This window comes from Brugia malayi (genome assembly GCF_000002995.4).
Source record: "Brugia malayi strain FR3 genome assembly, contig: Bm_v4_Chr3_scaffold_001, whole genome shotgun sequence".
Lineage (NCBI taxonomy): Eukaryota > Metazoa > Nematoda > Chromadorea > Rhabditida > Onchocercidae > Brugia > Brugia malayi.
Window position 1 is genome coordinate 1,405,447 of NW_025062477.1, and position 13,250 is coordinate 1,418,696.

The window sequence follows — 13,250 nt, forward strand, 5'->3', positions numbered from 1 at the left end:
TACATTGGAACTTTCCAGAGAATTTTCGAAATGAATGTGATGCGATATGCAACAATTCAATCTCATTTGAGAATAAACAAGTTGAATTTATGTGAACTGGGAAAAAGATATGCTTGGATGTTTGAATTGCTGTTGAAAAGAAACAAAATAAGAATTGAAAAACTGGAATTAATTAATTCAATTAATTGATTAACCAATTAATTGAATTATTGAAGAATTATTTTTTTTTCTTTTTTTCATTAATTTATTAAAACAATAATAAGAAGTAAAATATGTCTAAAATTAGAATAAAAGATGAGAATAACTATTTATTAACATTATTGCTCAAAAATTTCAACATTTTACATTTAATTTTCATTGCTTTTTCAATAATTTTTTTTTTTTTTTTTTAAGATGAAATAAATTTGTTATATTTGCTAACTCTACAAATTTCTGTTCCAAAAAAAAAAAAAGGATTTCTTGTGAATAAGTGTAAAATGATTTTATCAAGGTGTAATTTTATTAATCATACATTGTCATCAATAAAGATGGTACATTTAACAAGTAAGCAAAAAATAAGCAAACAATGATGCGACATCAATGCTAGGATTAACTCTCGAGTAATTCTAAGTAAATTCCGGGATGCATTAAAACAAGTTTGTATTGTTAAATAGGAATAAAGTAAATAGCTTCTCTCCATTTTCCATTGCATATTTTCATTTTCAATCTTTTACAAAAACACAATTTTTTGGAATTTATCTTCCATTATTTCATCTCTTTTCTAATTTTTTCTTTTTTTTTTTTTTTTGCATTGATTGATGATATGAGAAATAGTGGAAATTTGTTTTAATACTTTCCCAGAATTTTATTTAATGCTTTCCGAAAAATGCTTCTCGAGAAATCTCAGCAAATTCCACCAACAATACTTCATCGATCGATCAGTCATACACCTAGCATGGTGGTTAATATCAAAAAATATCTATCTGATCAACCACAATTGATTGATTGTCCATATTGTAAGGTAAAAGTAAAAAAAAAAATATTTTGTAATAAATGTTATTATTATTTTTCATCTAATAAATGAAATGAAACAATTTATTGGCATTTGTTTGTTTTTGTTTTTTCTCACAATAGTGAAATTTTAAATTGTATTATTAATAAGAGTAAGAAGTAATTGAATGAAAGCAATTTATGATGATAAGCTGACAGTGATCTCTGAAAGATAATAGATAAGGAAACTTATAATATTAACATGAAGAAAAAAAAAAAAAAATTAAGTAATTTTGAGTTACTAATAATTTGTTTTTTGCAGGAAGAGTTTGCAGATTATTATAAAAAAGATTATAAATATCAGATTATAAAATAATTTATAATATTTATTATAAATTCAATTCCTATTGATTTTATTGATATTTATCACTAATGTTCCTTTTCAAATTTGAGAAAATTACATTTTCTTTCATAATTTCTGCTATAAAAGAGTTAATAGTATAGTATTTTCACTACTTAATCAATTCCACACAAAAAAATAATTAAAAGTTAGCATTTTAAAAATGCTATCAAAATGATTAATTTATCATTCATTATAGATTCATTGTATCACCGAAGTGAAATTTATTGTTGGTCTCTTCACATGGATTAGTTTTCTAATTATCTTAATTGCTGGCATTTTTATCCTACCCTTATTCTTTCTTTGGGTACCATTCTTCGCTGATACATTCAAAGATGCGTATCATTACTGTCCCAATTGTAAAGCCTGGATTGGAACTTATCGTCGATTGGGTAGAAGCAAGTAGTGATTTTTTCAATTTCAAAATTTGTTTTATTTTGGCAGTGAAATAATGTTTGATATTCTGTTGACATAAAGTTTTTGTCCAATATGTTCGTTGATTTGTGCAACAATTAATTTTATAAAATATTTAAAAGTCTAACGTTTAAAAAATACTCTGGTCAAATGATCATTTTGTATATAGCCGGTATAAATTGATATCTAGCAAATTTAGTTTTTGACAGCTTTTTTTAAAAAAAAAAAAAAAAAAATTCTGTTAAGAGAGAATTTTTTAAAGTAAATATAAGTTTTGTCAGTAATTCATTGCCATATACACAAAATTTACTACGTTTTGTCTTCCAAAATGTGATCGAGATGCAAACATTTTGTGTACTGGATAAAATAGTTTGATTATTTTTAACTTAATTAATTTAATTTTGGGCCTTCCACATTCCTTGAAAAAAATTAAGCAAGAAACAATACATTTTCTATCTTGTTAAAATAATCGATTGTCTGGATTTCAGTAATTCATAACATGAAATCAGTAATTTAGTAAGACAATAATGCTGACAAATTGACAAGAAAATAAGAAATAATGACAAATTTGTAAGCGTTTTTTTGATGAACAAAATAAAAAACTTAGAAAAGACTGAGAAATCGTAAGAATAACTGAATTTAAAGCTACAAATTCATGCTTTATATATTAATAAGCAACTTTAGAGAATATAAAAGTAGCAAAATTTTGTAGTAAATGTTACGAATAGCTTGAGCAGTGCTAAATTAAAGTACTACATTACTCAAATCTGGCTTCAGATTTCTAAAATGTACATAATTTTAGCGAAATTTGGGAGTTTCGTACTGTATAAATTCAAGAAAGTAAGAAATTAAATATAAACTACTCAAATTAGTTTAAGATGAAAAAAGACTAATTACAAACTGATATAAAAGAAAAGCCCAAAAATTATACTTAAGAAGATACAAATGAAAGCATATTTTTTATAAAAACTGAAGAATCCATCCGTGAATATAAACAAAGTTATGAATCGTCTTCAATAATATGTTTAGTACTCACCAAAATATATAGCAGTACTTTGGAAAATTCCTTCAAAAACTCTCATTGAAATCGAAATACTTTTACTTATGGGTTGTTGTCAAGGTTAATAGTGTTTAAAAATTTAATTTTATAATAGAAGTAAAATATATTTATAGTGTTTAAAAAAAGAAACTTAATTTTTCAAGATTAATAATGCCTAAAAAGTTAATTTTATAACAGAAAATGAAATAAATAATTATAATGAAAAGCAAATAAATGTTTGAACTGAACATTATTTTGTTGCTAAAATTTCATGACCAAAAACTAACCATAAATAAACATAACTGAATTGCAAACCATTAAAATGTATATAATTAGAAGTATTGATCACAATATTTTTATACCCTAGTGAAACGTCCAAGGTTTCGTTTGCAGGATGGACATGAATGGATGACATCCTGACAATTATCCAGGTAGAACGGAATACAACAAAGGCACCATGGAAGAAGTAGAAAAAAACCAAGTAGAAAGCATATTCCCATAACAATCCATGGAAGCGCACCAACTATCCTTTGTATTGATGTTACAACATGTGCCTATTTCAAAATGATTAATTTTTCAACGAAAATTTCAAACAAATCATATAATAATTTGCTTTGTCTTTTAAGCATTTTTAAACGCTCGATAAAATAATTAACATAGAAGAAATAATATTAAATAATAATTAAGCATAAGTAAAATGCAATAACAATAGCAATTATAAAATCTAATTTCCTAATCTGAAAATTTCAGATCAGCATATAATTTTTAAATTTTATTAAAAATTTACAATTTTTTTTTTTTTTTTTGCAAAAAAAACTACAAACCTGACAATATGGACAATCGGTTTCAATCGGATTTGGTCCAAAAATAGGTGTAGTTGAGGAAATTAAATTAACACGGAATGGCGTAGTAGTAGTAGTAGTAGTAGCAACATTTTCATCAGTATTAGTTATATTTGTTGCTGCTAAAGATGGTAATGGTGCAGGACATGAAGAAATACTAGTGATATCAGTGTTAGTAGAATTGCTATTATCAGTGTTATGAATTTCTTCGTATTTTGGTGGAGGATAATCGCCAGCAAACATTATGAAACGAACATTAGTGAACAATAAACTCACCAAAATTCAATCACCAAGAAATTAGTCTAAAATACATAAGTTAAAATTGATAAATAAAAAAAGTTAACATATCACATAATTCAAGAATAATGCAAAATTGTAAAATGAAAAAAAAAAAAAAAAAACTTGATAAAATATGTTTTCATCAGATTTCAGAACTCATTAAATTTCTGATATATGTATATCTCTTGAATTGTTTAATCTAAAATGTAATGTTTACTTATATTTTTAGTTTAGAAATAGCTATCATAGATTGATAAGCAGTGCAAATTAAGCCTATGACAAGTTTAGATCACTACAGTGTAGCACAAATGAGAGCAGCTCTTCTCTTCTTCTTCTGAAAAAATTTTCTGCTCAATAATAATTGATGAGATTCCGCAACAGAAAAGCAAAACTGGTAAATGAATTTGAAAAGTTTTCAATAATTATTTTTGTATTTCCTTCTGCTTTAGCACACAATTCATTTCATTGATCACTTAAACCATTTAATTTCTATCAATTAACTAACTTATTCAGCGAATCAACAATTTCACATAATTTAAAAAAAAACTTTCAAAAAAATGTCAAAAAAGCAAAGAAAAACAATGTCAAAGAATTTTAAAAAAAAGTGAGAGAAAAGAAACTAAAACGATTATATATATATATATATATTATATATACAGTTTAGTTAGTAAAAATAATCCATTATTTTTAATTTTTGTTTTAAAGTGACTATGCAGTCAAGTTGCAATCAAATTTATTAACAGAAACAGAATATCTGATGACCTAAACTATATGATCATTTTAAATCAGTACTTTATTACTGATCTATCTTCCACATACAAATAAACTGCTCAAGTCTCAATTTTTTAATAAATAAAAAAAAGTGTAAATTTTTCAATCGAATTATAAATAAGGTTACATAAACTGATTAGCAAATTAGTGCATGTAATTTCAATTTGTTACCTGTTCTCACCTATGACAGACACTAATAACAAAGTTATAAGAATATAGTTTTGAAATTTTAAGAAAAAAAATTTTAAGAATCATTACAATTAGACATACACTTGAAATAGTAGAGTATATGCCATGGTGTGTGTGTGTGTGAGAGAGAGAGAGAGAGAGAGAGAGAGGGAGAAAGAAGTAAGAAAGATCAGTAATAATTATTCCTATATTTTATAAACATAATTTTAACATATGTCAATGTTAATCCTGAATTCAACTTATGTTGTAAAATTAATTAGCACATTTTTTTTTCAGGTGAGTCAGACAATAGTTTACAAGTTATCTTCTAAACCTAAACAAATAAATAAAAGAAATGTAGTTAAACATTTGGGCTGGTTTCACTTATTTTGACAAAATATTATACTGGAAAAAAGATCTTAAAATCGAGGTAGTAATGTTACTCCAACACGAATACTAATATATGTAAGCCACGAAGAGTACTTCTGAAAAACAAAAAAATTGATCAAATAATTACAAGTATGAATTGGAAAACCTTTATTTGTATTAACTTTGAAAAATATTCACATGTACTGCAGCTAATCATCACAAACTTATGAAACAGTAATAGTAATAGATAATGAAGAGGGTACTGAACAGGGAAGGTCCCATATCTTTGTAACAACTTTGTAACAATTTCTTTTTAAAAATATTAAAAAAAGGCATAATAAGTGAGTAATAATGTGAAAGTGTAATCACTTTTCCAACGGATGATAATCAAGCAATTTGACAATTAAATCGACATGTGACAGAAGCATTCTTCGGCAACAGTAGCGGCGTAAATTTAATGCATCGAGAGCATCACCTGAAATTAAAACAAAAAATCATCTCTTGATATTACTAAAGCACTTATAAGCAATATCTCCGTTTAAATGCCTCATAATAATTGCAGTATAAAACTTTGCTGATTTTAATTCTCAACTTCGAATTCTGAAACAAATTTCATTTCGTAATCAGATATGAATTTACCAATGAATAAAGACTATCCATTGACACATTAAATTTAGATTGAAATCTAAAAATCGACAAATTACTAGCCTTCCGAATATTCTGCTTGAAGTAATCCGAGATAAGCATCCCATTTGTTACCAATAACTTTACCACAAGTGAAGCAACGTATCGGTATAATCATTTTGCTCCTTCTCAGAACAATTCTATAAAACAAGTTTAAGACGTGAAACGTCAAACAATTCAAAGAAAGTAAAACAAGCTTTCAGCTAAGAGAAAAACTCCCTCAGTGCAATGTTCCTCTGATGATAGCTCGTAATATAATACTCAGTGACCACGAAGTTGTCGAAAACATAAAATAACTTTCGACCCTTAGAATAAGTCTCACTTATTCTACTGAAGTTAACTCAATTTCTAGGAACAAAACAGATCTATACATAGTCCGACAAAAGATAACTTCAAAGTTACTTGTAAATATTCCAGATTATCAACAACGTAAGAATTTAAATTGTAAAGCTTACGATTTTGCATAACTTATAAATTGTTTACAGTCAGAATGATTAAATCTAAAATCTGTCTAATCAAATCAGGAGATCAGTTAGACACAACTAGGTACAGAGCATAACAAAAAACTGATCTTAAACAAGATTCATTTTCTGAGACAAACTTCGCAATCTCAATCTTTGCTAAATGTTTGTCATAAAACCTAACATTTCAGCTAATCTAACTAGATGTGGCTAAATTGTTGTTGATAATACAGGATAGATGAATAGCCTTATTCCAAAAAAGTAGAAGTGGAATGAATAGACATAAACTGCGAAAAAATACAAAAACGAAAGAGAAAAAATTTTTATTGAAACTGTTAATAAAGCAGTGCAAGTGAGGAATTATCGGCACAAAATATACATATAAATAAAATTTATCACGGTCGCGACTCTACTAATTCTCTAATATTCTTTTCCGACTCGGCTAAATTTTTCTCTAGATATTTTCTTTGATGATCGATTGCAGCTATTTTTTCTTTTGCTTTCACAATCTATAAATGAAATTTTTAAAAAAGTTGAAAATCTCCAAAATAAAATTTAAATTAGAATATTTGGAATATTGAAAAATAAAGTTCGACATTCCGAAATCATTCCTTTAATAAAAGCCTAACAATGAGTGAAAGAAAAAAGAGTTAAAGTTTAATTCAGTACTTCGAGCTAAGATATAGCTGACACTGTTATAAAGAGAAAATAACAAACAACAGATTGATATGCTTAATATTACGCAGTTCTAGAAAAATCATGCATCACTTTTCAACGTGATGAAACAATTCATTATTGGTTATTTCTAATTTCACCTCAATAAAAATATAAGGAAGAAATTTTTCAATCCAAATGTGATAAAATCTTCAACTTTCAGCTTACTTCTTGTTCATGTCGTATGATCTCTGATTCTACGGTTCCTTTGGCAAACATTCGCCCAATACTCATATATACAGGCGTATTCTTGTCTAACTCCAAAAGCTGTGCCTTGGTTAGCTCTGCTATTCGTCGATTCTAGAAGTCGTAAAGCAAAATATGACTTTTCAGTTGTAGTTAACTGCTGTCTTAATATTGAGGCAGTAACTAATTAGGTTTAATAAGTTGCAAAAAAAAAAAAAAAAAAAAAAAAAAAAAAAAAAAAAAAAAACAAAATTCGGTCTTGACTAAACGTTATCCGTGAAGCACTATAAATCAAAAATCTGTTGTTACATAAATCTTGACTTTCAAATCACACAATTCTTTATGTAAAGTAATGGCAAAATACCTGCTCCTGTTGCTTCTTTAATGAATCACCAAGTTGTAAACGGCGATTTGTATCAGCCACTTTGGTCTGTAACTCTCTGAACGCCTAAAATTAAAAGTGAGAAATGATTAAATAAGAAAAAAAGAATTCTAAAAAAATTAATGAATGATGGTGAACATGACATTTATTATGATCAAAAATAAACAGCACGGTGCGACACTTCTACTGTTTTTTTTTACTATCGCTGTAGAATAAACATTCATTTTCTCTGTTAACATATCGCACTCAAATATGAGATAATGCTTAGCAAAAAACTAAATACACAATAAATTTCAGTTTTCTTTGAGACAGAATTCTAACGTTTACATAGGAATGAACAAACCTTTTTTAATTGTACCGAATAGTCGTCTGCCATAACTGACGACCAATTGAAGGCAAATATCTAAAAAACGGGAAACAATAAATTTAAGAATAAATTTAAAATAAAATCAACAAAACTAAAATAATAGCCTCTAACCGTGTAGCTGTAATTATAAAGTCGAAAATATATTTACAGCCAATCTAGAATTCATCTGAGTTAAATATCCTTTTAAAACCTCATAAACAATTAATCTTTTAAGCACAACCGCCGTATAAATTTTGGTAGATAAAATTGAACAGTAAAAAATAAGATCTCACGGACATAGACCATTTCATTTCGCTGCAAGCGATATGTTAAGAACTAGAAGTTTAGAGTTATGAAAAAAAAAAACAACTCGAACCAATAATTTATCATGGAATGTTAATAAACAACAAAATCAGAAACAAAATTACCCACATAAATGACCAAAAAGTAGATACTGACCTGTACAAATTTTAATATATTTCAATAACCAAATGCATAACAATCTCAAGTATGCATTCAATATTATTGATAAGATTTACATACAAAAAATATTTTTATAGTACGCACATAAGCAAACGTGAACCTGCAAATTTGTTTGAAAGCGTTATTTATACTAGAATGAACTATGATAAAATTAGAATGAACAATAAATTGTTCAGAAATCATATATTTCAGACTAAGTACATAATAAAACACGCAAACAAGTCAAGTATATTTTGTGATAAAAGCACATAAATCATTAAAAAGAACTGGATCGACCTTCTTGATATTTTTGGCCACCGACTGATATGCCAACAGCTTGCTGATGAAGTCAATTGTTTCACAATTTTCATCACAAATTAATTGCTGAAAGCAAAAACACATTATAAGAAATTCCAAAATATAAAGAGAAAAATTTATTGATTTCCAGCCTTGAAATCTCTTTCTTCGATTCCATATAACTTTCGAGAAAAGTAATGAAATCAACAAATAATTGTTTCAGCCAATTCAAACTTCGAAAAATCAAAATAATAAGAGCGAGACTTTTTTAAAAATGCAAGGTACATCTAGCTCGAATTCAAAAAGATAAGAAATGAAAAAACAAGCTTATGTTCTTCCTCACCGCATCCTCAAGAGCCTTCGGTTTACTGCTTCCGACATCACTGCTGTTGTCCGTAACAGATATATCAAGCATGGCAAGTTTCTCCTCCACCGTTTCAACCGGTACATCTTGCAAGCCATCATCAATGACACGTGCATAACATGCAAGAACAGGATAATCAGGAAAATACAAGAGTTGTGCAGCAACGTAAACCTAAAAAGATAAAAATGACTAATCAAAAAAAAAAATGATTTTTTAATTACTGTCTTCGAAGCTGATAATATAATCTCCTTCATAAATCATTACGAGCGCTGGAATGTTTCAACATTCAGTGCAAGATTAAGCATATATATATATATAAAATATATATATATATATATATATATATATATAAAACGATAGCGTTAGCTGCTAAACTAATTTTCTATCCGATCAAGTCACCAACTGGTTAGGTTGTCGATGATCCGAGCTGCAGTGATTTATCGATTGTTAATAAATCCCAAAAACATGTTCAACTATATTTCATTATTGCCAAATCGTTACGATCTTTTGTCAAAATCTTACAATGTCATTGATATTAGAATATTTTACCTGAATGGCCTTCGCTTTCTTCAAGTCTTGTTCACGAATAATATGAGCAAAATCAAATGAATGAACATATGCAAAGCCTTTGTCTTTATCATTTCTATCAAACAATTGTAAAATACAAATGTTCTTTTCATTGAAAGAATGAAATCGGCCCTGAAAATAGAAATGAATGCAACATCAGTATACATCATTTTACGATTAATTTATCCCCAATGAATTACTATCAATTCTTTCTGCATAAAAAAGGAGCAGTGGAAATTTAAAAGCGCTAGCAGTCAAATACGTATGTAATTTTTGACATCAATTTTTCTTACTATCTAAACATGTGGAAAAATTACCGAAAAGCTTCAACCCATCTTACCAGGCATCTTCTGATGCTTTGGGCAAATTTTGGATCGTCGCAATCTTCACGCCTAGCAGTCCGAGCCTCCCAGAACGAATTGAAGTTAGCTTCGCATGCCGCAACTGATATAACACCACAATATACCCAAGTAAGTGGACTTGCATTAAACTTTTTACAAACTGCAAAAAATATCAACTAATACATGGAAAAAAAGTTACTTACTGCCGTTAAACCATCCTAGGTTTAGAATGAATGAAATGATTCAATTATGATTAAAAATCAACAACATTAAAGTTTGTCATTTAGATAATGAATATAATGAACATACAAAAATTGATAACTAACGATTTTTATTCAAATAAACGCGACCCAAATATGGGCTCAGTCCAATGCTACTTCCAAATGTGACATTCCCTATGAACACCGGTGTTTGGATACGTAAATTCATTGTACCCGTTTTAGAGAGTGATGTGGCTGTGGGCAATGGTTCATCGATAGCTTTTGGTTTTCCGGCATCAATAAAATTACAATAGATACGTTCAAATGTCTGAAATGATAACTGTTGACAACCGTCAATTTCAATAAGTTTTCATCCTAGTTTACAAATACAAAAGCCAACTATGCAGTAATCTCCACTGATCAGTGTTATACCTTCACTTACCAGAACAGGATCCGTATTCTGTTCAACTTCAACTGAAAGCCAGTTGCTTAATTGTACCAAATCCTTATCGAAATTGCGCATAATAAGTACGCGTCCATAACCTTTCGCATGAATAATACCATAATTCATTCCCAGATCTACGTTAACAACAACACCCACAGCCACTGGTTTTATTGCTTGTTCACTCATCTTTCGGAAAATGAAACGGACTTCACTCTTCCCTACTGTTTCGATCATCCATTGTGCTTTATCACGACGAAAACAACGAAATAGCTACGTTCAACTTTCTTCAAATGATAAGAGATCACGACTTTTGCGCTTTATCCCACGTTTTTATACAACCACACCGACCTAAAATATCGCTCTAACACTTCATTCAAGAGATCTCTTGTTACTTCCTGTTCCATCCACTGCTTCTCAATCTACAATCCACTTACTGCTACCAGAAATGTCTCTCATTTAGACGGACACTTTGCAAAATATCTACATCACAAAATATATGTTACTGCATCTCCCATGATCATTCCTGTACCATTTCAGAACTGTAGCTCCAACATATATGCAAATATACGATATATGTATTACATGGAATGTACGTTCATGTAACAAAATGGCTAGGATAGATATTTTATTTTAGCGACAACAGTAGAAACTTCTGTCAAGTGTAACGTTAGCAATATAAAAACAACCATAAGAAAGAGCAAAAAACTGAGGAGCAAAGAACAACGACGAGATTGACTGATAAAGTTCACCTCCCAGATAATGTGGTCAAGTCCTATTTGATTATATGCAAAGTTGAATTAATTAGAAACCTAAGTGCTCTGAGAAATAATTTTGCTTTACCACTGTAACAAATTACGTTTAAATCCTTTTACTGCTTCCTTGCATAAAATAGGTACAGCTACAACAACATTATTTCAAAAAGATGAGCAGAATGGAAGTTATCCGAAGATCCAGATTTAAACTGAAGCTGACTGCAATCCACAGAATATTTCAGGGCCTCCTTCCCCCACTTCCAACATTAATCACTTCTTCGCTTGCCTTCGCTTACGCTTCAGCCGACGCATACGCTTTTTACGCCACTAAAAGTAAACGTGATTAAGCCAATTAATTAAAGTTTCTCCAAAAAACATCACTTCACAAGGCTACCGCAGTCTCAGATTCCAAACCAATAATTCTAAACAAATAATCTTCCCACTGTATTCTACATTTGCATAAATGGAAACTTAGAATTAAAGGCACCGTTAAAAATCAGGTTAATACACCCATCTGTTCTAGCTTTAAAAAGTGTCCAGGAAGTTGCAAAATAAACCGCGATAAAGCAGCAGCAAGAAGTTTGACAAGTTATATAGAAACTCTCGCTTACATTAACAAAACCTCATTATATCTTATGCAGCTGCAAGGTCTAAATATTAGAACTCGCTGAACGAAAACAAAAAAAAAAAAAAATCAAACCTTGTCTCTCATTTTTACGCTACTTCTCTCCTAGCAATCAATACTGAAGCAGAAAGAGCGCACAGTTTTCAGATCAAGTAAATCTGAATGATACCGAAGATTGTCCTGAAAACAAACAACGATAAAGACTGGCCTATGCTACTCTTGTTTTGTAACGGATAGTAATGAATCGGTCAAAAATACACGATTTCGAGTCAACCCGCAACCCGTAACACTCAACCTGCCAACTCACGACTCATCATTCCACCCGCCGCACTGAAGGGACCCACACTAACGGAAAGAACTGCAGCCTATAATAACAAACGTGCTTTTCTACCTCTTACCGACTTCTCTGCTAGGATTATTTGAATTTGTTGCAACTCAAAATCTATTTTAATTATTTTTAATAAATAAAAATGTAAGTAACAAAAGTTCAATTTTTGCAATAAATGTTTTTCTGTCAAAAAACCAGCGAAAAATTCACTGAAAATAAATTTAAAATTTTACGAAATTTTTTCCTAATACAAACATGATTTAAAAAATACGTAAGAAGTGTTAAAATAATGTGTTATTTGCAATGAAATTCAATGATAACATCATATGTCTCAAAGATTTTCGAAATATAAAAGTATTCATTATCATTTCACTAAATCTTTCTCTATTTTATTTAATTTAATTTAATCTTAAAGGATAACATTGTTTTGTGATATGAAAGTAAAATTTAATATATTTGTATAACAAGTATTAATTAAATTCATAAGAGATAGCTACGCATTCACAAACTAATTCGAGCAAATTGAAACTTTGAAATTAATTAAATAATCTTTATAAAAGTTTTTTTCCTCTTTCTTTTTTTTTTTTTTTTTTTTTTGTTTTTCATAATTCAATTATTGTAGGCACAATGAAAATCTACAAATTATTATTTGAAACTTAAAATTGCCATCAATTAAAGCTATGATATCTGCATGAAATATTGAATTAATAAATGTAAATTATTCTGTTTCAGCTTAAAAGTTTATTTCTTGCATTGAAATTTGAATAAAAATTTGTCTCAAAATTATTTAATTAATTACGAGCTAATATTTGATGCAATCAATTGTATTATATTAATTAACGATT

General features: G+C 28.7%; 5 protein-coding genes across 7 annotated transcripts, besides 2 other annotated features; 1 reads left to right on the forward strand and 4 right to left on the reverse strand.

Moving 5' to 3' along the window:
* Nucleotides 1-865: 865 nt before the first annotated feature.
* Nucleotides 866-1,775, forward strand: Bm7179 (Uncharacterized protein; the record flags this gene model as incomplete). Its single annotated transcript, XM_043079658.1, has 2 exons — nt 866-1,000; nt 1,569-1,775. The coding sequence occupies 2 exons, from the start codon at nt 866-868 to the stop codon at nt 1,773-1,775; spliced, it is 342 nt and encodes a 113-aa protein (XP_042935592.1).
* A 1,403-nt stretch (nt 1,776-3,178) lies between these two features.
* Nucleotides 3,179-3,907, reverse strand: Bm7178 (LITAF-like protein, putative; the record flags this gene model as incomplete). Its single annotated transcript, XM_001891526.1, has 2 exons — nt 3,179-3,376; nt 3,647-3,907. The coding sequence occupies 2 exons, from the start codon at nt 3,905-3,907 to the stop codon at nt 3,179-3,181; spliced, it is 459 nt and encodes a 152-aa protein (XP_001891561.1).
* A 1,709-nt stretch (nt 3,908-5,616) lies between these two features.
* Nucleotides 5,617-6,053, reverse strand: Bma-rpb-10 (DNA-directed RNA polymerase II 7.6 kDa polypeptide, putative; the record flags this gene model as incomplete). Its single annotated transcript, XM_001891525.2, has 2 exons — nt 5,617-5,726; nt 5,960-6,053. The coding sequence occupies 2 exons, from the start codon at nt 6,051-6,053 to the stop codon at nt 5,617-5,619; spliced, it is 204 nt and encodes a 67-aa protein (XP_001891560.1).
* Nucleotides 6,054-6,791: 738 nt separating this feature from the next.
* On the reverse strand, nt 6,792-8,054 carry Bma-pfd-1 (KE2 family protein; the record flags this gene model as incomplete). The annotated part of the gene is made up of 4 exons (XM_043079659.1): nt 6,792-6,905; nt 7,279-7,410; nt 7,661-7,744; nt 8,022-8,054. The coding sequence occupies 4 exons, from the start codon at nt 8,052-8,054 to the stop codon at nt 6,792-6,794; spliced, it is 363 nt and encodes a 120-aa protein (XP_042935593.1).
* A 675-nt stretch (nt 8,055-8,729) lies between these two features.
* Bm2075 lies at nt 8,730-10,934 on the reverse strand (the record flags this gene model as incomplete). Of its 3 annotated transcripts, none has more annotated exons than XM_043079660.1 (6): nt 8,730-8,870; nt 9,127-9,318; nt 9,697-9,846; nt 10,055-10,215; nt 10,382-10,583; nt 10,698-10,934. In XM_043079660.1, the coding sequence occupies 6 exons, from the start codon at nt 10,932-10,934 to the stop codon at nt 8,730-8,732; spliced, it is 1,083 nt and encodes a 360-aa protein (XP_042935594.1). The 3 variants fall into 3 exon arrangements, with proteins under 3 accessions (XP_042935594.1, XP_042935595.1, XP_042935596.1); XM_043079661.1 differs by having other exon boundaries at nt 10,698-10,886; XM_043079662.1 differs by lacking the exon at nt 10,698-10,934 and having other exon boundaries at nt 10,382-10,484.
* Nucleotides 10,935-11,722: 788 nt separating this feature from the next.
* Nucleotides 11,723-11,779: a sequence feature (Short protein (BM_BM14679, VIO95309.1) was converted to a misc_feature.).
* Nucleotides 11,780-12,152: 373 nt separating this feature from the next.
* Nucleotides 12,153-12,164: a sequence feature (Short protein (BM_BM14679, VIO95309.1) was converted to a misc_feature.).
* Between the last annotated feature and the right edge of the window lie 1,086 nt (nt 12,165-13,250).